Raw genomic sequence first — 26,310 nt, 5'->3', positions numbered from 1 at the left:
CTCAATCTCCTGACCTTGTGATCCGCCCGCCTCGGCCTCCCAAAGTGCTGGGATTACAGGTGTGAGCCACCATGCCCAGCCTTTTTTAAACTTAACCTAGATTTTTTCAATTGTATGTTCTTTTTTTTTTTTTTTTTTTTTTTTTTTTTTGAGACAGAGTCTCTGTCACCCAGGCTGGAGTGCAGTGGCACAATCTTGGCTCACTGCAACCTCTGTCTCCTGGGTTCAAGCGATTCTCCTGCCTCAGCCTCCCAAGTAGGTGGGATTTCAGGTGCCCGTTACCATGCCCAGCTAATTTTTGTATTTTTAGTAGAGACGGGGTTTCACCATGTTGGCCAGGCTGGTCTTGAACTCCTGACCTCAGGTGATCCACCACCTCAGTCTGTATGTTCTTCTCTGGATAGTATGAGGAAGTCATAAGCCAGGTAGGGTACAAACCTAATCCCCTCCAGCTGCCTCAGCTGATTAACCTACTTGCATTTCTGCACCTCTTGGTATAAGCAGATAGTTCTTCTCAGTCCATTAGCATAGACTTCCAGGAGTTCTGATGATATACCTACCGGGAGCCAGCGACCAATGTCTCCTGTGTGAAGCCAGCCATCACTGTCCAGGGCTTCCTGTGTCTTCTCAGGGTCCTTCAGGTATCCTTTGAACACGTTTGTACCCTTGATGCAGATCTGCACAGCAGACATACAAGGCGGTGACACTAGCAAAGGCTGCTCCTCCCAGCGTGGGCAGTTTATGAAACACCTGCTCCCCTTAAATCATTTGATGCCTTCCACTACACTGTGAAGAGCACCAGATCTAAGTCTCCACTATAGGGGATAGGAAAGTGAAGTTCAGAATGCTTAATTCTTTGCTAAAGATCTCAAAGGGGCCAAATCCAAATTTGCTTACAATTATTTGCTCTTTCTGATATAAACCTCCCCACCATGACTGTCTGACCACAGGGCATGACCTACCCACCTCTCCTTCATTATTCACTGTAAAGTAGTTCATGTCAGCCACATCTTCCAGCTTCACGTAATTGCAAGCCAGGGGCACCCCAACGTGACCTAGAACATACCATGCTGAATCAGCTGAGAAACTCTTGCATGGTGATAATTCCAGGTACATTTCTAAGATATTTATGAATTGACTCTAGAAGAGGAAGACTGAAAAATCACCTGGCACCAATGCAGACTAGCCAAGATAGGCAGGCCTGGACCCAAAACTTGAATTTTGCATTTGCCACATTAGTCCAGAGAACTGAAGTTATCTAAACTCCAAAGTCCTAGTTCACTTAGAACCTTTCTCCCAACCATGGCACCTCCTGCCCAGCAGATGGAGGACTTACCTGATGTCCAGTCCCCAGGTAATGTAAATGTACAGCCACCTGTGCATTCTGTTTGACCATAAGCTTCATACACCTGGGAAACCAAAGAAGAGCTTTTAGACTTACTCAAGATAAAGTGTGAGCTGGCCACGTGCTATGGTCAAGACACGAGGAAAGCAAGGTCTCTAAGGGTTCGAGACCACTTAGTGTCTTAAAACCTTGAACTTGGAGGGGGTGGTGGCTCACGCCTGTAATCCCAGCACTTTGGGAGGCCGAGGCGGGAGGATCACCTGAGATCAGGAGTTTGAGACCAGCCTGGCCAACATGGTGAAACCCCATCTCTACAAAAATACAGAAAAAAATTAGCTGGGCATGATGGCAGGTGCCTGTAATCCCAGCTACTTGAGAGGCTGAGGTGGGAGAATCTCTTGAACCTGGGAGGCAGAGGTTGCAGTGAGCTGAAATCACGCCATTGTACTCCAGCCTGGGTGACAGAGCGAGACTCCGTCTCAAAAAACAAACAAACAAACAAACAAACAAACAAAACACCTTGAACTCATACCCAAGCTGCAAAGTATTTACTACCAAGCCTTCTGGCCATTCAGAAACCAAAAGGGTCTGGAAATAGACCAAAGCATAGAACTTTATATGAAAATGCAGCAGTTTGGCCAGGCATGGTGGCTGATGCTTATAATCCCAGCACTTTGGGAAGCCAAGGCGGGAGGATCACCTGAGGTCATGAGTTCAAGACCAGCCTGACCAACATGGTGAAACCCCATCTCTACTAAAAATACAAAAATTAGCTGGACCTGGTGGCACATGCCTAAAATTCCAGCCACTCAGGAGGCTGAGGCAGGAGAATTGCTTGAACCCAGGAGGCGGAGGTTGCAGAAAGCCGAGATTGTGCCATTGCACTCCAGCCTGGGTGACACAGTGAGCGAGACTACATCTCAAAAGAAAAAAAAGAAAAGAAAATGCAGCATTTCAAGTAGGTGGGAACATGTAAGTTATTCACTAAGTGGTGTGCAACCCAATAGCAACTGAACTTGACCCCAAGCAATGGAGCATCACTGAAGGAACTGAAGAAGGGAGTAGTATTTTTTAAGGGAAATAGCCCCCACTATGATATAAAACAAGGGTGGGCAAACTTTATCTGTACAGGCCAAGATAGTAAATATTTTCCACTTTGTGAGCCATCTGGTATCTGACTCAAAACTTGACTCTGCCAAAATAGCACAAAAGCAGCCACAGTCCATATATAAATGGATGGACATAGCTGTATTTCAATAATATTTTTAAAATAAAAACCAGCTGCAGACTAGTTTTAGCCAGTGCTGCAATTTGCCAATCCTTGGTATAGAAGATAATCTTGACTGGAGAGAGGCTGGGGGCAGGAAACAAGTTCATGGGCTGCTGCAATGAGGGGTGTGGCCTGTGATAGGCAGAGTTGGGAGAGAGAGGAAGGCTTAGAGAAGACATTTCGGGAAGGAGTTAGCAACAGGACCTGCTGATCTATTGGTTTTAGGGGCTTAAGGAAAGGACAGTATTAAAAATGGCTAAGAGGATGCTAATTTGAAGGACCTCAGGCCTTGGCATCAATCTGGAGTCTCTTTTGATTGTGGTTATACAGATAGGGAACTCATGAGGAAAAGTCTGTGCCTGTTTTGTTCATGCTCTGCATGGTTGGTTGAATGAATGAACTAATTATCCATCTGGGTGAAAATTGAGACAATATGCATGGCCAAGCACTTGGACAAATTTCAGGTGGAACTGAGACTTAAAAGGAAAAAATGGAAAATGGTAAGTTTGCCAGAAAATAAGGGTGAAACAGTCTTATGAAATATTGGGGATTAGGAAGTCCTGTCTAAGCAGTTTAAAACCTACAAATAGAAAAGATTATTTAGTTTGACTATAAAAACATTGGAAATTTTTATATGGCAATACACAGGGCAAAAATGATGAGACCAGGAAAAATGTTTCCAACATGACAAAAGTTAATATTACAGGTTGACTATTCTAATCCAAATGTTTGAAATCCAAAATGTTCCAAAATCCAAAACTTTTTGGATTCCAAGGAAATGCTTTTTGGAGCATTTCAGATTTTGGATTTTCAGATTCAGAATGCTCAACTGTTTTATAATGCAAACATTACAAAATTGGAAAAAAATGCAAAATTCAAAACGCTTTTAGTCCCAAGCATTTCAAATAGGGAGATACTCAACCTGTATTACTCTGTGAAGAACTCTTAGAAATATAAAAAAGGACCAAATTATCTTTTGCCTGTTTTTCTATAAGGAAGTAATAGAATAATTCATGGATGAAATATACATGTCAATAAGCAATAGAAAGATGTTTGGTGTAAATAAAAGAAACAAAACCATAATAAGATTTTTCATTTATCTGATTAGCTAATATCTGAATGACTGATAAAGTCTGTCACTGGCAAGAGCGTGGGCAAATAAGGCCTTGTATACTTGCAGAAATGTGCAAAAAAGATCTTTCTGGAAGAAAGTTTGATAATATACATTATTACACACACACACACACACACACACAGATACATACACTTTGACCCAATAATCCCTTCTTGCGTGGATTTATTCTAGATTAATTATTAATTGATTATAACAATGAAAAATATCATAAGCAACTCGTGTCCATTAATAGGAGATTAGTTATTTGGGTACGGTTGACCCTTGCACAACACAAGTTTGTATGGCACAGCTCCACTGATAGGTGGATTTTCTTCTGTCTGTGCTGCCCCTGAGATAGCAAAACCAACCCCTCCTCTTCTTCCTCCTCAGCCTACTCAACATGAAGACAGTGAGGATGAAGACCTTTATGATGATCCATTTCCACTTAATGAATAGTAAATATGTTTTCTCTTCCTTATGATTTCTTAAATAACATTTTCTTTTTTCTAGCTTACTTTATTGTAAGAATACAGTATATAATACATATACAAAATATGTGTTGATTAATTACATTATTGATAAGGCTTCTAGTCAATAGTAGTCTACTAGTAGTTAAGTTTTTGTGGAGTCAAGTATTTTTTTTATTTTTATTTTTTTGAGATGGAGTCTTGCTCTGTTGCCCAGGCTGGAGTGCAGTGGCGCAATCTCAGCTCACTGCAAGCTCCACCTCCCGGGTTCACGCCATTCTCCCGCCTCAGCCTCCCGAGTAGCTGGGACCACAGGTGCCCACCACCATGCCCGGCTAATTTTTTTGTATTTTTAGAAGAGACAGGGTTTCACCTTGTTAGCCAGGATGGTCTGGATCTCCTGACCTCGTGATCCGCCCGCCTCGGCCTCCCAAAGTGCTGGGATTACAGGCATGAGCCACCATGCCCGGCTAGGGAGTCAAGTATTATACATGAATTTTTGACTGCCATGGGGGTAGGCAATCCTAACTCTTGCATTGTTCAAGGGTCAACTACATTCAGTAAACTACTGCGAAATCATTAAAATGATGCTGAGCTTTATTTGACAAGGAGCAACATTAACAAGTGTTTTAGAGCACTGGTTTTATTTATGTGAAGGTTTCTACACATAGATGCCTGAAGAGATGGTTAGAAGGATATTTTCTTTGGATTTTGAGAATTTAGGTGACTTTCATTTTGGTACCTTTTAGTTGTTTTCATTTTTATTTAAACAGTGAGCTTGTTTGTGCAAAAGTAAAATAGCCTATTCTCAAAGAAGGTGCTTGGCTTACCTGACATCCCATTGCTGCCCGGAAGAATGTCATGACTGAAGTGGAGATGGGGGCAGCTCCAGTGACAATTACACGAACCCTTCCACCCAGGCTGTCCTGTTCAGTGGAAACAAAAGACATACTAAAACCTGTTCTCTTGGCTTCAATTTCCTCCACTGTAGAGTGGGTATAATAGCCTGTGCAGCGTTGTTATGAGACTTAAACTGACATCAATTCTCACGTTAATTTACAAAGCACTTAGAATACAGTCTGGATTGTAGAAAAGCACTTAAAATGTTAGCTATTATTGTCATCACTATCCATAGCTGGGACCAGAAGCCATATATTTCTCAAATAATTTGTATTCTTCAGCCCCTCAAATTGCTTATAATCTCAACAGACTACCAAAGAAAATAAGAGAGAGTGCTAGAACCTAAATAAAACTTTTTTTTTTTTTTTTTGAGATAGAGTCTGGCCCTACTGCCCAGGCTGGAGTGCAGTGGTGCTATCTCAGTTCACTGCAACCTCCACCTCCTGGGTTCAAACGATTATCCTGCCTCAGCCTCCCATGTAGCTGGGATTACAGGCACCCACCACCACGCCCGGCTAATTTTTGTATTTTTAGTAGAGACTGGGTTTCACCATGTTGGTCAGGCTGGTCTTGAACGCCTGACCTCAGGTGATCTACCCATCTAGGCCTCCCAAAGTGCTGGGATTACAGGTGTGAGCCACCACACTCAGCCTGCTTTTTTTTTTTTTTTTTTTTTAAACCTACTCCCTTTAGTAGTAAAGTGGTACAAGAAAGATCTCAAAAGGCAGTGGACACAAAGTCTGAAAGGATCTCTAGTTAAAGTGACGCTCAAGCAGCAGAGGAAAAGCAAGGTCTAAGGAGTCAGAAGGCAGCCCAGGTATTTGCCTGCTTCAGTCCGGGACCTGCCCAACCTACCTGGATCTTTGCAAAGATGAGCTTGTCCCAGAAACTATCACGCCTGATGATACCCTTTTGAAGCTCTTTGAATTTACTGGAAACAGCCAGCTTCAACAAGAACTTCTTCAAGGGTGTTTTGGCTTCATTTTGTACCTGCAGAGTGATAGCTCCTTTTAGTTGGAAACCTATTGGAGATACTCATCAAGGCCATTAGTGAGCAAGAAACAGTGTGTTCTAGCTTTATAAGGAAGTGGTCTCACAGTCTCACAGTCATGAATTGGATTGCTGAATAATGATGAGCCCAGAGAATTATGGCCATGCTCAGAAAGAAGTGAACTTAATGCAGAGCTCCAGTCCTCCCACTTCCTGCCCCAATTTTTAGTCCTTGGGAAACAACTTGACAACTGAGATAAAGAGGGACTGCCTACAAAGTCACCTGGGGGGTACTAGATTTAAAACAAACAAACAAACAAAAAACACAGCTCAATGGGCACCACTTCTAGGGCTTTTGATTTAGTAGGTCAAAGGGCAGCCTACGAATCTGATTTTTTTTTTTTTTTTTTTTTTTTGAGACAGAGTCTCGCTCTGTCGCCCAGGCTGGAGTGCAGTGGAGCCGTCTCGGCTCACTACAAGCTCCACCTCCCAGGTTCACGCCATTCTCCTGACTCAGCCTCCTGAGTAGCTGGGACTACAGGCACCCACCACCAAGCCCAGCTAGCTTTTTGTATTTTTAGTAGAGACAGGGTTTCACCATGTTAGCCAGGATGGTCTCAATCTCCTGACCTCGTGATCTGCCCGCCTTGGCCTCCCAAAGTGCTGGGATTACAGGCGTGAGCCACCACGCCCGGCCCAGGAATCTGATTTTTTAAAACAAGTTTCATGTCTTCCTCTCTCTCCCTCTGTGATGCTTATATAACTGAACTTGGAGAATTCCCACCCTTCCCTATAAACAAGGTGTCTTTAGCCACACCATACAAACCCCAATAGAGTTTCCTACCTTCCTACTAAAATGATTTCTTCCCTTTGGGCTTAATTCTGACACCATTTTTCCAGCTCGCATGATTTCCCTGGTCTCCCTGACTCTGACCTCACTGTGACCCTACATTCCATCAACCACACTCCTGCCGAAGGAGAGCTTCCCCAAGTACAGCTCAAAGTGACCCCTTATTTCCAAAATTTAGTCCTGAACTCTGTATCTGGCTTTCAAGATTCCACCCTACTGGAAGTCAGATTCAAGGCAATTGAAGTCTTTTTTCTTGTTCAAAATTTGAAGAATCCCTCTCCATCCATCTTCCATGTTTATAACCCCATTTTTGGGCCTCCAGCCAAGCAGGGGTGACAATTTTCATCTTCTAATGTAAATTGTGCTCTAGGACATAAGCATCTTCTTATGCCTATAACATTATCATTGTACCAGTATGTCATCATCTGTCTCCAAGATCCATGCTCAAATGCTTGCTGCATCATGTCATTCTTGAAATCTCCCTCAACTAAAAGAGATTTATCTTTCTTCAACATTCACAAGACTCACCCTCCCTCAACAAGTCACTGACAAAGAGCTAGTATTAGAGACGTGTGCTAATAAAGTCCTTCATTTTAAAAATACATTCCAGGGAGATCGAGACCATCCTGGCTAACACGGCGAAAACCCGTCTCTACTAAAAATACAAAAAATTAGCCGGGCGTGGTGGTGGGCGCCTGTAGTCCCAGCTACTCAGGAGGCTGAGGCAGGAGAATGGCATGAACCCGGGAGGTGGAGCTTGCAGTGAGCCGAGATCGCGCCACTGCACTCCAGCCTGGGCGACAGAGCGAGACTCCGTCTCAAAAACAAAAACAAAGCAACAAAAAAAATACATTCCAGAAGTGAACTGTGTATTAGGTATTATGTTATACAATAACTATCTCTGAAAAATAAAAAATGTACAACAACAACAACAACATATGAACAAAAACCATAACAACAACCAAATCTACTAATTGCGTAGCATGGTAAGAAACTGCTGGAATTGTTATCAGTTCTGCTAGAACACTGCCTGCCCTGTCACCGGAGCCCATTTAGCATCTGCTGAGAGTCCTAAGAGTGAAAGGAAGAGTTAAAATCTCGGAGGTGGTTGGGGAGGTGGGGGAGGGTTCCAAAGCATGTGAAGAATGGCCATGCATTACTTCCTCACGGATCCCAGCCCGAGGAATCATCACATACTATATTGCCTGGGTTCAAATAGCTTCAACGGCTCCCTGAAGCAATCAGACACTCTAAGAATTGGGTGAGAAATATACAAGATGAGGTTGAGACATCTTGTGCCAGAAACCAAGGAAGCTGTCAGAGGCTACAGGGGTATTGTCAAAAGGACACATGAGCAACTTGATGAGGGTTCCCAACTGCCACGATGGGGCAGTTAGAAGATCAAGAAGAAAGACTAACAATTTGGGAGGCTGAGGTAGGGTGATCACTTGAGGTCAGGAGTTCGAGACCAGCCTGGCCAATATGGTGAAACCCCATCTCTACTAAAAAATATAAAAAAATTAGCCGGGTGTGGTAGTGCACGCCTATAATCCCAGCTCTCAGGAGGCTGAGGCAAGAGAATCACTTGAACCCAGGAGGCGGAAGTTGCAGTGAGCTGAGATCGCACCATTGCACTCCAGCCTGGGTGACAGAGTGGGACTCTGTCTCAAAAAAAAAAAAAAAGAATCACTGAAATTTAAAAAAAAATCTGAAAATTATGAATTCCTAAAAATACAAAGAGAAAATCTCATTGGCTACTTTTGAAGATTGCTGAGGCACAAATCCATTCTTCTGAAGATTGATAAATAAAAAGAATCAAATATTCACCAGGTTTTACAGAAGAATCTCAGCTAATGAATGCAAGAGGAAGACAGAATTATAGAAATCACCATTCTGTAATTTCTAATGAAAAATAGAGCAGTGCTAGTCATCAACATGACTAGCCGACATGACTATTGAAACACGACTACTGAAAGCTTAATTCTGCCCTACCCCTTATTAGATGTGACTCTGGGCAGGTTATTTAACCTCTGAGGCTCATTTTCCTCATCATAAGTTAGAAATAATAGGTGTAAGTATGATTTACTATGATTTTGTGAGGATTCAATGAGAGGATGCATCTGAAATGTATATCATGGGGCCTGGCACTTCAGAAAGGGAACAACTTCCCAAGATGTCTGCTGAACCCTGAGGGGCCCCCCAAGTCTCTTAGTCAAGCTTTCTTCAGATCAGGTCCAAGTCATCTTATCCAAGGAAAAGGGGATTGCACTTATTTATTTTTCATTTTTAAATTTTATTTTTATTTATTTTTTGAGATGGAGTCTTGCTCTGTTGCCCAGGCTGGAGTGCAGTGGCATGATCTTGGCTCACTGCAACCTCCGCCTCCTGGGTTCAAGCAATTCTCCTGCCTCAGTCTCCCGAGTAGCTGAGATCCCAGGTGCTCCCCACCACGTCCAGCTAATTTTTGTGTTTTTAGTAGATACAGGGTTTCACCATGTTGGCCAGGTTGGTCTCGAACTCCTGACCTCAGGCAATCTGCCTGCCTTGGCCTCCCAAAGTGCTGAGATCACAGAAGTGAGCCACCACACCTGGCAGGGATTGTATTTACACACGGCTTTACGTAGATACTTGTAGAGGGTGGAGGTAGAGGTGGAGTAAATCTCATAGTAGTACAGAGTTCCTTCGTGCAGGCCCAAGTCACAGACTGTCCCTTCAGCTGAAAGTTAGTACCTTATCGTAGATCCTGTTAAGGAGTCGAGGCACCACGGGAAACAATGTGGGCTTCAAAGTCTTCATGTCATCAGCCAGCAACCGAATATCCCCTTGGAAGAATCCAACTCTGGCTCCACAGCTGTACGCAACAGCCTGAAAACAAAACCAAATTATAGAGCTTAGAGGCAAACAACCCCTTCAGTGGGGACCTGTCTTGGAAGGAATTTGGGAAGTGGGCTGAGGCACACAGACACTTTTCTTGCACAGCACCTCCCTCCCAATTCAGGACTCTGACAACCTTCCCCCAAGAAAGGATGGACATTTATTTCTGTTGTGGTGGCATGACAGATAAGACAGATATTGAGACTGTGTGGTCCCCCAGACTCCACCACAGGTCTGTGTGACAGTCTACGATAATCATCCGTTGTAAGATGCAATTCATTATGTGGCACTAAGAAAGCACTGCCAATTAAAGCCGAACCTGCCTTCAATCGTAAGACCATCACAATTTCATAAATTATGTTAAAATATTTTTTAAGGTTTCTTAGAATCAATTTTTTTATGAATCAGATATCATTACTTTAGCCCAAAGAACTGAATCTTGCATTTTGGCATTTTAGGCATCAACCATGAGCTTGTTGAAGAGGCATTTGGGGGTAGCGAGGAGCAGAGAGAGAACTTTCCAACCACACTACCTGCGTTTTTGAAAGGCTGACACGGCTCTTGGTTCTCAAATCAGCCTCAAAATAGCCTGAAAAGCCTGGAGTCCACTCACAGAAGAGCAGACCTCCTCCGGTGCGCACCATGCTGACAGCACCACCTTACACACTCAGGTGTGGTGCAAAAACCGCCGCGGGGGACATCTCACACCTTACGTAGATCAAATGCTCCTTCCCTGATCCTCTGTAGGGAACTTCCTTTTCTCTAATCCTAGATCTTTTCAAAAATTCTAACCAAAATAAAATTTAAAAAGAAGACAATGTCTTGTGTCAGCTCAGAATTAAGGGCAGATAGATAGTAAGCTCCTAGCTGTGATGTCACTAGACTCACACACCCCCATGAAGGCAGGAGCAAGTACTATCCTCCCTGGACACATGCAGACTTAGCAGAGGAAGACTCTGCAGGAAATGAGGGGCCATGCCATGATTAGGGCTCCCATGAGCCAACTCCTTGCCTGCGCCTCTCACACCGGAGAAAGGACAGTAAATACTGTGTAGCTGCCTTTGGAATAAACATGTGATAGCAAGTCAGGACCCCCTTGCCACGTACTGCTAGGAACACAGAACACTCACCTGTACAATCCTCTCAAACATATGAGCCAGAGGGAGGTAGGATATGGCCACATCATCGGGAGTGGGCTCATAAGCATGCTATGTAGGCCAGGGAAGTAAGAGGAGGCAACATGAGATTAATGCCAACTTTCATTTCCAATGGAGATTTTAAAACTACCTCCTCCCAGGACTACCACAGACAGCTGTATAGGCATACACTGTGTAGATCTGAGATGCCTTGAACTGCATATAGTGTAGAAATTTGCAGTGATCCTAAAAGACCAAGGCTTGAAAATGTACAGTCCTCTACACAAAGAACACACTGGTGTTTGTCCACACTCTGGCCTTTAATGTGTGTGTGTGTGTGTGTGTGTGTGTGTGTGTGTGTGTGTGTGTGTGTATGTGTGTCTGCCTGCTCTAACCTCAAAAACAAAAATCTTATGACAGATTCACATTTTAATGAGAGCCTCTTTTTCAACTGACCACTGACCTCCACACATTTGAGAAAGGCAGCAGCATTTGAAACAATATTTTGATGGGTTATCATGGCTCCTTTGGGGTCACCTGTAGGAAATAAGAGGTGGAGAGAAAGATACTTTATGTAGCTAATAGGTAGCCTTTGGCCTTGAAAGAAACTAGGTTCAATTGGTTTTATTCCAGAAGGCCAAGAGCATTTCCTGTCACTGTGTCTTTTTGTGGATGGTATATGCCTCTGTTTAGGAATAATTAATGCCCCCGGAGATTCTACTGCTGAATGCATCGTTGGCCTTCTACTACTACGCAGAGCACAGCCATGATTTCAGATAGAAGCACAGCTGCAAAGAAAAATTCAAGTTAACCCTCCTTGTCCCTCTGCCCCACATCTCATGCTGTTTATATGTTTGGAATTCCAGATCTACCAATATTATCTAGTAATATGGTTATAAACCTTATAAACTGGGCATACTAGAAAGAATATAACTGTAGACCATGATGGACCACATTAAAAACTATTAAGCATTCTAACAGATGGGTGGATGTAGGGTGGGGTTGAAGCCCTTTATGGAGAACTATCACTGAGTTATCTTGATTGAATGAAACCATTCCAGCGGTGTCAAATCAAGAGAGTCGTGGGTTGGTGGGGGCAGGGGAAAGGACTTTCTGACATCATCTTTAAGACCCCTGAAATCTATTGAATGTAAACACCTCCCAGTATATTAAATAAAGTGTATTTACTTATGTTTATGTTTTTCCATTTGGGAATTCACACTTAGAAGCCTTAGGCTGTGAGCCCCTAAGTATAGGGCTCTTTAGAGGGAGTATTTACCAGCCTACCAGTGGCCAAGAATTGAAGCCATGTTCTTGGCTGACCAGGGGTCTAAGGTTCAGTTTCATGGGCACTGACCTGTGGTCCCACTGGTGAAGCAGATGACGCTCAGGTCTTCTGGGCTAGGAGGCTGGAGGAGGAAGCACAAGGGCTTATTCCACCATGAACTTTGAGAGTTGACTATGGCAAGGCTCAAATTCAGGCAGAAGAAAACTTACCACAGGTTTTCTGAAGTGCTCTTTGCCTAGGTTCTATATGAATGGAAAACCAAGAAAGAAAGACATTAGTTGAGATGGACAGACTGTGATAAATGTGGCCCTCTCCCTCCCTTTCCCGTAAGAACATCTCTATGGGAATATAAGCAAAATTCCAACCTGGATCAGGACCAGAAGCCAACATTCAGGAACAATGGAAGCCCCAGGGAAGAGCATAAGATTTCTCTAGAAAATCATCTACCTATAGAGGGTAGATTGCATGTTCAAACTTCCCATTGTACTCTTAAGTTTCAGTCATCTAGGGCCCTAACTAAATCTTTTTCGAAAGAAATGAATAGCTGACATTTTCAGAGCTTATTACATATCCATCACTGCCCTGAGAAATCTACATATATGAATTAAGCTAACTCTTTACAAGACCTCTGTGAGGTAGTGATTATTTTTATCACCATTTTACGGACCGAGAGAAGGGAGATGAGATTGCCCAAGGTTGCCTAACTAACAGACGTGGAGCTGGCATGTGAACCCAAGCAGCCTGGCTCCAGGAGCCACATCCTTTAACTATTACTAAACCCCTATTTATATATTATCCACTTAGAAGTCCATACAGCTGGCCACAGAACTTTGTCCTCTCCTGGCATGAGTTTCAAAGTTGTCTTGTGGAAATTATTCTCAGAGCTTCACAGCATGAGTCTAATTTACTCCTCACGTGCCACCCCTGGAGAACAAGAACCCTGTCCTCTTGTGAAGGTATCTTGCAAGTTGCCCAAGGTGTTGGACCAGCATTGGAGCTGCAAGCTAAATTTCAGATCCATACCTCAGCATCATATAGGGATAAGATCTCAATTCCACTCTTCTCCCCTCTTTGCTTCAGGTCATCATCAAAGGGGTCCATAAGGATGATCACCTTCAGGCTCGGGGTGAAGCCTTTCTCTACATTCCCTATCAGCACCGATGCCTTTTGGGGTGTGTCACAGATCACCATGGCGATATCAGCTGAAAGCCAAAATAGAACCAGAGGTCATTCCCTCTCTCTGCTAAGTACCTGATTGCCTTGCAAGAAGGAAGAGGTTTTAAAAGTTTTCAAAGCTAACAGGTGTCCAAAGGAGATTACACCTGCAAATCAGATTTATAATGTACAACCTGAAACATTCCATTGATGATAAATGAACTTAACTGAAACAGAAGCACATGTTCTTGAACTGTGCCAGCAGATTTTACAGTTTCTAGAGGAACCACAGAATTCCTTCTGCTTAAGAAGTCATTCAGATAACCTAAACAGGTTACTGAGGTGTGGTTCTATCACTGTGTTTTATTTTGAGGAGGATAGTAGGGAATAGAAGAAAAAGGAGGGGGCAAATACGATTTTTAGCTGACAAGTATTTTATAATTCTAAATTTTAGCATTTGCTTTGATACATGTTTAAAGTTTCAAATGATGTTTACTATGCAAATGGACCTATACTCACTTAATCTACTAGTCCCATGACAGAAGGTAACATGTTGGATATGTGAAAGGGCTGTTACTTGTCCATCAAATTTGGACTTGTTTCTCTAACAACGACAATTATTTTCTGCAGACTCACCATGGACATTGGTACATGCTGGTTAACTGTATTGACTTGGATTTACAAAGGTAGGAAATTAAATCTGTAGCTTTACTGTGATTAAGTCAATTAAGCTCACTCTCTGGGCTTTTATCTAGTGTGTTCAGAGTGAGTAGTCTTGTCTCTATATCATCATACCATGTCACCCTGAAGCATGTCATTGAAACTTCTTTCTGTGTGTATCTCTGCTTCATGGCTTTTTGTAGCTTTCCTGAAAATTATATCCTAAGTACTACAAAACTAGAAAGACTTGAACATTTTCCGACCACAGCATTTCAAGTTTGCTTAAACAAACAAATAAACAAAAAAGCAGAAATTGAAGAAATACTCAGCATTGAGAAAGAATCAAGTTGTAATGTAACAGCAAAATTTTACCCTTGTTGACAATATGTACGATGGCTTCTGTTCCCAAGGTGTCATACAGAGGCACGGCTACCATGGAGTACGTGTAACAAGCCAATTCGGAGATGATCCACTGTACAGAGAGAAGTTCAAGTAAGGACTGGAGGGCACACTGAAGAGTACTAGTTCAGTCATTCAGCCAACAAATGCTATCTGGTTTTATGTCTTGTTTTGTTTTGCTTTTTTTTTTTTTTTGAGACAGTGCCTCACTCTGCTGTCCAGGCTGGAGTGCAGTGGTGTGATCATAGCTCACTGCAGCCTCAACCTTCCAGGATCAAGCAATCCTCCCACCTCAGCCTCCTGAGTAGCTGGAACTACAGGCACACATCACTATGTCAAGCTAATTTTTGCATTTTTTGTAGAGACAGGATTTCACCATGTTTCCCATTCTGGCATAAAACTCCTAGGCTCAACCTGTCTGCCTACCTGGGCCTCCCAAAGTGCTGGGATTACTTAGTTGTTGACTTTTATTTAAAAAAAAAAAAATCACTGTGGGGCCATAGGGACAGTTGCAAATACTGCTATAAAGTACAATTAAATAAGGGAGATAAGAAAGGCACAGAGACAACTGCAATACAAAGGTAGACCAGAATACAAAGGCAGAGTGTGATAAGTTCCATCCGTAAGAGGTATGGAAGGCATTAGGAGCCTTAGGGTGTCAGAGATCACTTTCAAGGGTGAGGCAAAGCTATTTGGGACTGCTTATGGGAAACTGATGAAAACTGGGCAGGGCTTTAGAGGACTAGTAGGATTTGGTTATGGAGGTAGAGGTAGATTAAAAGAAGGAACTGAATGAACAAAGAATAGTGATATGGTTTGGCTGTGTCCCCATCCAGATCTCATCTTGAATTGTAGTTCCCATAATCCCCATGTGTCATGGGAGGAACCCAGTGGGAGGTAATTGAATCATGGGGGTGGTTACCCTCATACTGTTTGACATGGTTTAGCTGCATACTCATTCAAATCTCAACTTGAGGCCGGGTGCAGTGGCTCATGCCTGTAATCCCAGCACTTTGGGAGGCTGAGGTGGGCAGATCACGAGGTCAAGAGACTGAGACTATCCTGGCCAACATGGTGAAATCCCGTCTCTACTGAAAATACAAAAATTATCTGGGTGTGGTGGCATGTGCCTGTAATCCCAGCTACTCGGGAGGCTGAGGCAGAAGAATTGCTTGAACCCAGGAGGTGGAGGTTGCAGTGAGCTGAGATGGCACCACTGTACTCCAGCCTGGTGACAGAATGAAACTCCATCTCACAAAAAATAGATAAATAAATAAAATAAAATCTCAACTTGAATTGTGTCTCCCAGAATTCCCACGTGTTGTGGGAGGGACCCAGGGGGAGGTAATTGAATCATGGGTGCTGGTCTTTCCTGTGCTATTCTCATGATAGTAAATAAGTCTTGTGAGATCTGATGGGTTTATCAGGGGTTTCCACTTTTTGCTTCTTCCTCATTTTCTCTTTCTGCCACGATGTAAGAAGTGCCTTTTGCCTCTTGCCATGATTCTGAGGCCTCACCAGCCACGTGGAACTGTAAGTCCAATTAAACCTCCTCTTCTTCCAGGTCTTAGGTATGTCTTTATCAGCAGCATAAAAACAGACTAATACATTGTTCTCGTGACAGTGAGTGAGTTCTCATGTGATCTGATTTCATAAGGGGCTTTCCACCCCGTTTGCTCTCATTCTTTTCTTTCCTGCCACCATGTGAAGAAGGACATGTTTGCTTTCCCTTCCGTAATGATTGTAAGTTTCTTGAGGCCTCCCCAGCACTGCAGAACTGTGAGTCAATTAAACCTCTTTCCTTTATAAATTACCCAGTCTCAGGTATTTCTTCGTAACAGTGTGATAACGAACTAATACAGGCAGCATGACATCATTGTGTGGATACACATTAGCAAGCTTGAAGACTGCAGGAAATAAAACTGGAAAGGTAGGTAGGAATCTGCTAGTGATGGGCCTTAAATATCAATGTAGATGTTATGGACTGAATCCTGTCTCCCTGTCACCCCTCCTCCGGCCCAACCCAAATTCATGTTGAAACCCTAATCCCCATTGTGACAGTATATGAGATAGGGCTTTTAAATAAGTAATTAAGGTTAAATGAAGTTTTAAGTGTGGGGTCCTAATCCCTTCCTTCTATGAAGAACGGTCATGAGGGATACTTGTGCACAGAGAAAAGGCCGTGTGAAGACAAAATGAAAAAGTGGCTGTCTACAAGTCAAGGAGAGAGGCCTCGGGAGAAGCTAAACCTGCTGACACTCTGACCTTGGATTCCTAGACTCCAGAACTGTGAGAAAATAAATTTCTGTTGTTTAAGCCACATGGTCTGTGTATTAGATTATGGCAGTCCTAGCAGACTAATATACTGTTGCTCCTTGAACACATGGGTTTGAACTGTGAGGGTCTGCTTGTGGATTTTTTTTTTCAATAAAAGTTACATTGAGGGTGCCTATACTTCCTGCCTCCCTTTCCATCTCCTCTACCTCTTCCACCTCTGCCAGGTCTGAGACAGCAAGACCAACCTCTCTTCTCCCTCCTCTTCAACCCACTCAAGGTAAAGATGACTCAGATGAAGACCTTTATAATGATCCATTTCCACCTAATGAATAGTATATACATTTTCTCTTCCTTATCATTTTCTGAACGACATTTTCGTTTCTCTAGCTTACTGTATTGTAAGAAAGCAGTATACAATACAAATAACATACAAAATATGTGTTAATCCACTACCTACATTATCAGCAAGGAAGGCTATTAGTAGTTAAGTTTTGGGGGAGTTATCTGTGGATCTTTTTACTGAATAGGCAGTGGTCCTAACCCCCACGTTGTTCAAGGATTAACTGTATCAGATTAGGTGTTAAGTTCCTAAACTAGAGTCAAGGGAACCTTTTTCTATTGAGGCTGACTATGACAAGAATGGAGTATGCAGATTCACCTAAAAATATAGGTGAATATTTTTATATTTGTATTAGCATTAGAACTGGGACTTAACAGCTTGTGAACTTTCAACAAGATCCACATAGAACTTAACTCCCCCAAAACTTAACTACTAATGGCTTTTGTCGACTGGAAGCCTTGCTGATAACACAGACAGTTAACACAGATTTTATATGTTATATGTATCATATGCTGCATTTCTAGGGAGCGTTTGAAGCATAAAAAGACTTCCTCTGGGGATAATGCGCCTAATGACTTAACCAAAACTTGGAGATAAGCTTGATTCTGTCATCTTACTGTCTAAAATCTGCTTCCAACTCACTGTGGAAAGATGGCTATGGCCAGACTCAGTAGCAATGAATGGCTGAATTTACTAGTTCAATTACAAATTGCAAGTTTCAGTTCTAATACTAATACATACTTTCCACAATATCTTCAAGATCTTATTTGGCGGTCCCTCCTAGCTTCCTTATTTTCCTCATGTAACAATCAGACTGACTTCAAAAAACACATGATAGGCTGGGAAACAAGAGAAGTCCAAACACCTAGGTGATAGTGCCAGATACTTAACCAGAAATTAAATAGGTTCTGAGTGGTAACTCTTTCAAGCAGAATAAGCATTAGAAAATTTTAACAATAGCTTTGGTAAGGCATTAACAAGTGTTGGAATGCTGGACGGGGAATAGCATTTGAAGTTTTTAAACTTAACCCTGACTCATTTCCTTTAGTTAGCTTCAACATAGTTACCTCTGGCCTATTCTGAGCAAAGATGCCGACAAACTGGTCTGGTGATGATTTATAGCCTTTATGCAAGAGACAGGAACCCAGGTACTCTGCTCTATCAGACACCTACAAAAAAGAGAGATGGGGTGAGAGAGAGAGAGAAGAGGTCAAGACCAAAAACTGACCAATATCGTATCCTGTGGTTCAGAATACTATGTTAGAAAGAATCTGTCTAAAAACATGGACTCAACTTACCTGTTTGTAAGATAGCCATCTGTAGGGCTGGTTTGGTTTTCTATATCCCAAGCAGGGCCCATTGTCTAAAAACATAATATTAAAAGAAAATCAACTCCAGTTGCAAATTCTCTGGACCGAGGAAGCTAAAAGGAGATTAAGAAGGGGCAAGACACAAAGGATAAGTCCAACAAGGATTTGAGCTTCTCTTATATGTCCAGGAAATTCAAAGTCAGAAAGCACTGAGTCCTCAAAAATGAAGAGTCCTATAAACTATACTTGAAACATTTAGGAAATGCTACACAAAACAGGAGTGGTTCAGTGTTGAATATGTAACCTCCATGATAATGTAGACATTCAGAGAAAGCCATCCATATGGGGTTAGCCCACGAAACGTGACCAAGTGAAAGCCTACAAGTAAACACAAACAGCCTGTATTGAACAATCTTGGACTGAACTTCCCTACAATAAAAACTATGCTCATAAAGATATAAAAAAGTTAAAATATGAATCATCAATCTCATCACCCAAATACCATTATTAACACTGATATATTATTCCATGGCCCTTTTGCACAGTTTGACAGTTATGTTCATTCCCCATGTATAGAATGAATATAATACTTTGATACTTTGCTTCCTCTCCCAATCTGACCTAAGTATTTTCATGTCATTATTTCTTCTCTGTAGTGGTTTCAATGGCCAGTCGATGAAGGGTTCTATTGTAGTTGACTTTATTTCATCGTGGGTATTTAGATTGTTTTCAAGCTTGACACTTTAAATTATGCTAAATATTTTCAAATTGATCCTTTTAAATTTAGACCATTTCCTTAGAATAGAGCCCATAAAATATAATAAGGGAAGGGAATGGGGGCTCAGAACAGTCAGGCTTTTGATACCTAGACCACACTGCTTACTTGAGCAGATGTGACAATTCACTTTTCTCCTATCATATCAAGTTTTAACACACTCTCCTAGACTGCTAAATAGTGTCTTTAAAAACTATCTTCAAGGCTGGGCGCAGTGGCTCATGCCTGTAATCCCAGCACTTTGGGAGGCCAAGGCGGGCAGATCACCTGAGGTTAGGAGTTCAAGACCAGCCTGCCCAACATGGAGAAACCCCGTCTCTACTAAAAATACAAAATTAGCTGGGTGCAGTGGCACATGCCTGTAATTCCAGCTACTGGGGAGGCTGAAGCAGGAGAATTGCTTCACCCGGGAGGTGGAAGTTGCGATGAGTTGAGATCGTGCCATTGCACTCCAGCCTGGGCAACAAGAGCAAAACTCAGTCTCAAAACAAAACAAAACGAAAATATTTTCAGGTTTGATAGGTTTGAAAGGTTATTACTATAGTCTAAGTTTCTTTAACAGCTAGTAAAGTGGGACCTTTTTCCTTGTTAGGTTTTATTTACTCTCATGACTTGTTTGTTCATATACTTTGCCCATTTGTATGAGAGTATCTTCTAAGATATCAAGGCTTGTAAAAAAACACGGAAACACACACAGAGGTGTGCACACACTCATGCATTTGTCTTCAGTATTTTTCCAATTTACATCTTGCATTTGACAATAAAAGAATTAAACTTCTGAATATCTAAACTACTCAGCCTTACTTAAAATAAGTTTGGGAACATCCATTTACAAGAATAAATGGCATCTCAGCTTTTAAAGCTAAGTCAAGGAAGTAGTGGTATTAGGCTGAAGAACACACTAAGTGGCTTAGAAGCCCTCACGTCTAAGCCAGAAGGAGGCTGTTATAAGTAGACAAGTAGAAGGGCAGGAAAATGTATAGACAGGATCTAGTCAAACTGCTAAGAGGAATTCAGGTCTTGCCAAAAGGAATTATTCAGAAAGAGAGTTACTAGGAATTCGGAGGCAAGTAAGTGGACTTCTAGACTAAGGGATGGAAAAAAAAGGAAGGAAAGCAGGAAAGAGATACCCACTCTGATGAAAGAGATATAAAAATGAATGAGGAGGCTGTGTACAGAAAACATTAGTACTTTTGCTTCCAATTGAAACAGCTGCATGAAAGCCTTAGAAGTAACGTCTCAGACTAACTTTCCCTGAAGCATGGCTTTGTCGGAGTGGAAGCCACTTGCTCCCCCAGGGTGTGTGTCTTGGGTGGTCTAACATTGAGATCATTTGTACTAACATTAATCACTAATGATAGCTACCATTTATTAAATGCTTACTCCATGCCAGGCACATTAACTCATCTTCCCAGCTATTATCATTTGTATTGTACTAAGAATTATGAAGGACTGAGACAGCTTGGTTAAGCTCACTCAGCAAGTGGCAGAGCTGATGAATGTCTAAGAAAGTATACTGCGGGCTGGACACAGTGGCTCATGCCTGTAATCCCAGCAGTTTGGGAGGCAGAGGTTGGCAGATCACTTGAGCTCAAGAGTTCAAGACCAGCCTGGGCAACATGGCAAAACTCCATCTCTATAAAAAATATAAAAAATTAGCCATGGGTGGTGGCATGAGCCTGTAGTCCCAGCTACTTGGGAGACTGAGGTGGAAGAATGGCTTGAGCCCAGGAGGTGGAGGTTGCAGTGAGCTTAGATCATGCCACTGCACTCCAGCCTGGGCAACAGAGCCAGACCCTGAAGAAAGAAAGACAGAAGGAGAGAGAGAGAGAGAGAAAGAAAGAAAGAAAGAGAAGGTGGGAGGAAGGAAAGAAGGAAAGAAAGAAAGAAAAGGAAAGAAAGAAAGAAGGAAAGAAAGAAAAAGAAAGGAAGGAAGGAAGGAAGAAAGAAAGAAAGAAAGAAAGAAAGAAAGAAAGAAAGAAAGAAAGAAAGAAAGAAAGAGAAAGAAAGAAAAAGAAAGAAAGAAAGGAGAGAGAGAGTTCCAGGAAGGAATTATACTGCATCTTATAACCTCTTGATTGATAAAAATGCTAGCAGAGGCTGGTGTCTAAGGAATAAGTCAAGTAATTAGCCCAAAGGGGCAACAACTCAGGTCTCATTAAACTCTGCGACTTGATCAGCTTCAGCCTACTAGCCAAATGCCTGACCAGGCAACAGCCTAGCCTTTCATTAACTTAGTCAACTCAGACCTGTTCTGCTCTAAGCTGTGGCCATCTACAAACAGCCCATCCATTGACAAATTCTTGGCAAAGTTGTCCCTCTAAACTAAGTAGAATTCCAACTCTGGTATACAGAATCCCCTGGAAGTGTTGCTAAAAATACAAAGCTTCCTGAGGATTTTTAGGTTTCATTATCTGGAAATTTAATTCAGTGAACCTAAGGTGTAACCAGAAGATATATATTTTAAACAGTAGCCCCAAGTGAGTCTCAAGATAAACAAACTACTAGCTAAGGCTAATGTATGCAACCCCAGATAAGACCAGAAGTGTCATTTTTCTTTTTTTATTTTTTTGAGATGGAGTGTCCCTCTGTTACCCAGGCTGAAGTGCAGTGGCACGATCTCGGCTCACTGTAACCTCCACTTCCCAGGTTCAAGCGATTCTCCTGCCTCAGCCTCCCAAGTGGCTGGGATTACAGGCACCACCACCGTGCCTGGCTATCATTTTTCTATGTAAGTAGCCACACCAGATTTCTCACGCCTGCTTCCATGAGAAGCTATTTCAACGGTATTGGTTTAGGATTTAGTATTTTTTAAAAAAATCCTAAATTATATCTCTCATGTGCCACATATCACTTGCTAAATGGCTTGTTTTAGTCACAATAACAACACATCCTCAATAAAGAAAACTTCTAAAAACAGAAAATCACTAGAGCTGGGCATAGTGGCCCACTCCTGTAATCCCAGTACTTTGGGAGGCTGGAGTCGGGGAGGGGGTTATCTCTTGAAGTCAGTTTGAGACTAGCTTGGACAACATAGTGAGACCTTGTCTCTACAAAAAATTAAAAAAATTAACCAGGTGTAGGCTGGGCACGGTGGCTCACACCTGTAATCCCAGCAGTTTGGGAGGTCAAGGTGGGTGGATCACCAGGTCAGGAGTTCAGGACCAGCCTGGCCAAGATGGTGAAACCCCATCTCTACTAAAAATACAAAAATCAGCCAAGCATGGTGGCAGCTGCCTGTAATCCCAGCTACTCGGGAGGCTGAGGCAGAGAATTGCTTGAACCTGGGAGGCGGAGGTTGCCGTGAGCCAAGATTGCACCACTGCACTCCAGCCTGGGCAACAGAGCGAGACTCCAACTCAAAAAAAAAAAAAGAAAGAAAAAAGAAAAAGAGGAAAAAAACAAAAATTAGCCAGGTGTGGCAGCACATGCCTGTAGTCCTAGCTACTTGGGAAGCTGAGGTGAGAGGATTGCTTGAGTCCAAGAGTTTGAAGTTGTAGTGAGCTATATTCCATCACACCACTGCACTCTAGCCTGGGTGACAAAGCAAGATCCTGTCTCTGAAAAAAAAAAGAAAAAATCCCAAAGGAAATTATACTGTATTAGACATATACTATCTTAAATTGCCAGAGAAGTAAAGAAACTGATGTTTGGTTTGTTTTTATTTGTTATTTGCATGAAGTCTATAAGTAAATGCTGATTTGGAGCCAGATATACTAAGTACAGGCCCCATCAGAGTCTTCAGATAGATGTTTTCTTGACAATAAATCTTTCATTGTCTGGAGGAGTAACTACTTTTATAAAACACTTAAGAGCTAACCTAACATAGAACAACCTAGTCAAACAGACACACTTAGATTTTCCTATCAGCTCTGACATTTTCTAGTTCTATGACCTTGGTAATGGTCTTGAAGCTGTGAGTCTGGGTCCTCATCTTTAAAAATGGCAGTGATAGTAACCACTCTCTATGGTTTAGGGAAGATGAAGTAATATATGTGCAGTAGCTATTGTATAGTTAACACTTGACAGGAGTTGGCTATGAATATGCTCTTAGTCTTAGTTAACATGCAGAAGTCAAGGGACTGATAAAAGTTACACGGCCAGAATGTCACCCAAAAGACCAAAGGCACAGAAAGAGCTATAAGCCAGTAGCTTTTAAAAGTAAACGTGTGTGTGCCAGGCATTATGTTCAATGATATAAATATTAAGGCTTGATGTATTCCAAATGAACGTGTCAAAGCCCATTTGGTAGTCTCTAAAAAAGTCCAAAGAAGTGCTAACTTTGGTCGGTAGGATGGTATCAGAGTTAAGGACAAGGGAAGACATCAGGAATCCTGGACTGCTAGTCCTGGCTCGGATTGTCTATCTGTAAATGCAGGGAATTACGTTAATGAAAGGCATGTTTCTAAACAAATATGCGGTACTAGTGAGTTAAAGATACTGTCCTATATTATTATCTCCTTGACCCTTTAACAACAGTTTTGGCAGGGACGTTCTTTTGTGTTGAGAAACAGATTCAGAGAAGCAAAGTGGTTTGCACAAGGTTATGAAGCTGGAAATGGAAGAACCAGGTTTCAAACCTAAGTCCATCTGACACTGGTTCCAACACCCATCCTAATACTATGTTCTAATGCCACCTCTATTTTGCATGTTGCGATTCTACTTGGATCACTGCATCTAAATAGCTGGGGTTTTAGAAGTGAGACAGAGAAAGAGAGATGGGCCACAGACCCCACCTTGTCTTCTTCAGGCAAGGACAGACCACCAGGCTTACCAGACACAGCGAGTCCTCTTTGGAAAACCTCATACACAGTCTCGGCATCTGAGAAGCAGCAACTTGTTAGGTCATTGTTCTTCTGGGAAACCCCCTTCCGAGCTCCTCCCTAAGACACAAGACCAAGTTTAGGCCAAGTTCAAGTCTCCCCTCACTCTTTCCAAAACCTTTATGAATTGAATTAAAGAGACCATAAATGCCAATTTTGAGGTCATGGGAATGTTCTCTTTGCTAGTCAATTGATTTTTAAAAATCCCCAAATCATAGTATGTTTACATCGTAGACATTTTAGAAAATAGGAAAGTGGCTGGGCTCGGTGGCTCATGCCTGTAATCCCAGCACTTCGGGAGGCTGAGGCGGGTGGATCACCTGAGGTCAGAAGTTCAAGACCAGCCTGACCAACAGGGTGAAACCCCGTCTCTACTAAAAATACAAAAATTAGCCAGGCATGGCGGCAGATGCCTGTAGTCCCAGCTACTTGGGAGGTTGAGACAGGAGAATTGCTTGAACCGGGGAAGTGGAGGTTGCAGTGAGGCAAGATCGTGCCACTGCACTCCAGCCTGGGCAATGGAGCGAGACTCCGTCTCAGAAAAAAAAAAAAGAAAATATGAAAGTGTAATAAAGGCTTCAGAAAAGTGGATCTGTAATCCCACCCAGAGATTGCCACTGTTATGTTTTTGGTAACCCTCCTGGCATCCATCTGTGTATGTATATGGAGGAGAGATGATATGTAGAGTTTTATATCTTTTTTATCTTATTGAGTTTAAAATTCTACTGAATGCATACTATGTGTTCTAGGTGCTCTGTAAATATTGTAGATGTGAGTTAAGACAAAATAGCTGCCCTCAAGCACCTCACACACTAGGGTTGTTGGAGTATGGGTAGGTCATAAGGAAAAAATACAAATATAATACCATGATGTACATGCTATAATGAATTTGGAGGAAGTGGATTGGTGGTGGAAAGGAAGCAACCAGTTCTGTATTAAGCAGAAAGATTACAGAGAAAAAAATGGTATTTCAATACAGACTTCAAAGACAAGTAGGCATTTGGCAAAAGATATGATTTGGGTAGGGTAAAGGAGAAAAAAGAAAATTCCAGAGTGGATGAACAGCCTGAGCAAAGGCATGGAGGTAAGAAAACGCAGCGCAGAGTTGGGTGGGCAGCTAGAGGAAGGCGTATTCAAGAAAAAGGGGGTTAGCTGGCTGGGCGCTGTGGCTCACGCCTGTAATTTCAGCACTTTTGAGAGGCCAAGGCACGTGGATCATCTGAGGTCAGGAGTTCGAGACCAACCTGGCCAACATGGTGAAACCCCCTCTCTATTAAAAATACAAAAATTAGCTGGGTGTGGTGGCAGGCACCTGTAATCCCAGCTACTCGAGAGGCTGAGGCAGGAGAATCGCTTGAACCTGGGAAGCGGAGGTTGCAGTGAGCCAAGATCACACCATTTGCACTCCAACCTGGGGGACAAGAGCGAGACTTCCTCTAAAAAAAAAAAGAAAAAGAAAAAGGGAGTAGCTAGGAATCTATCTGAAATGTCAGCTGGAGCTACAGGATCAGGGCCCTGGGATGGACCCTGGAGCTACAACAGGTGCTGCGGGTGTGGTCCAGTGGTCCAACTCTCATGAAGTTTCGTGTAGAGAAGAACAGGCAACAATTAAATAAGCATTCAACAATGTAAATTAGTATCCAAAGTGAGAGCTATAAAAGTACAGGAAAACACACGAGAATGTAACAAGAGATCTGACTTAGTCTAGGACATCAGGGAAAATTTCCATGGGCCATCACATTAAGACAGAAAATAGCAAAAATAAAGTTCCTTGTCTAGTGAAGGAAGACAGGGTCTTGCTGTCTGTTTAAGTGCCTAGTCAAGGAAGAAGGAAGAATCCAAGATGTTTCAGACTATTAACTTTGGCAACTGGGTAAGAAGAGATACATTTAACTGAAATAGAATAGGAAAGGAGGGGTGTGTGTGTGTGTGTGTGTATGTGTGAAGGGAGAAAACATGCATGAAGAGACATGGAGAGCTTAAGTTACTTAAGCATCACTGAGGTCAGAATAGAGAATCAGATTTCAGTGTCACCGACTTAGGCACATTTTCAAGTCATAAAAGAGGAGGTATTTTCTTAGCTGTGAGAATTTAGATGAGGGTTTGGTAGACTATAATCTGCAGGCTGAATCTGGCCTACCACCTGCCTTTATAAGTAAACTTTTATCGGAACACAGTCATGCTCATTTGTTTACATGTTGTCTGGTACTGTACTCTTATTCTACAATAGCAGCATTGAGTCGTTGCAAAAGAGCCCATGTGGTCTGCAAATTCTATACCATTTACTGCCTGGCCTTTACAGCATATGTTTGCCAACCCCTGCTGCAGAGGAATCAA

General features: G+C 42.3%; 1 protein-coding gene across 3 annotated transcripts in view; it reads right to left on the bottom strand.

Annotated features, from left to right (window-relative positions):
* ACSL5 (acyl-CoA synthetase long chain family member 5) overlaps positions 1-26,310 on the bottom strand; it is a 56,611-nt gene that overhangs the window by 5,419 nt on the left and 24,882 nt on the right. For 2 of the 3 annotated variants that reach the window (XM_004050107.5, XM_004050106.5), the window contains 15 exons: positions 23,925-24,033; positions 18,364-18,428; positions 18,133-18,234; positions 14,422-14,521; positions 13,258-13,436; positions 12,444-12,476; positions 12,304-12,355; positions 11,410-11,483; positions 10,941-11,018; positions 9,667-9,801; positions 5,952-6,086; positions 5,027-5,122; positions 1,337-1,409; positions 967-1,055; positions 561-677 (listed from right to left, as the gene is read on the bottom strand). In XM_004050107.5, the coding sequence (XP_004050155.3) occupies positions 561-677; positions 967-1,055; positions 1,337-1,409; positions 5,027-5,122; positions 5,952-6,086; positions 9,667-9,801; positions 10,941-11,018; positions 11,410-11,483; positions 12,304-12,355; positions 12,444-12,476; positions 13,258-13,436; positions 14,422-14,521; positions 18,133-18,234; positions 18,364-18,428; positions 23,925-24,033 (1,437 nt within the window). The remainder of the gene's footprint in view (positions 1-560; positions 678-966; positions 1,056-1,336; positions 1,410-5,026; positions 5,123-5,951; positions 6,087-9,666; positions 9,802-10,940; positions 11,019-11,409; positions 11,484-12,303; positions 12,356-12,443; positions 12,477-13,257; positions 13,437-14,421; positions 14,522-18,132; positions 18,235-18,363; positions 18,429-23,924; positions 24,034-26,310) is intronic. The other variant, XM_019034715.4, reaches the window with a different exon arrangement.

The sequence above is a fragment of the Gorilla gorilla genome, chromosome 8 (assembly GCF_029281585.2).
Source record: "Gorilla gorilla gorilla isolate KB3781 chromosome 8, NHGRI_mGorGor1-v2.1_pri, whole genome shotgun sequence".
Lineage (NCBI taxonomy): Eukaryota > Metazoa > Chordata > Mammalia > Primates > Hominidae > Gorilla > Gorilla gorilla.
This window is presented reverse-complemented; position numbering and strand designations above follow the sequence as displayed.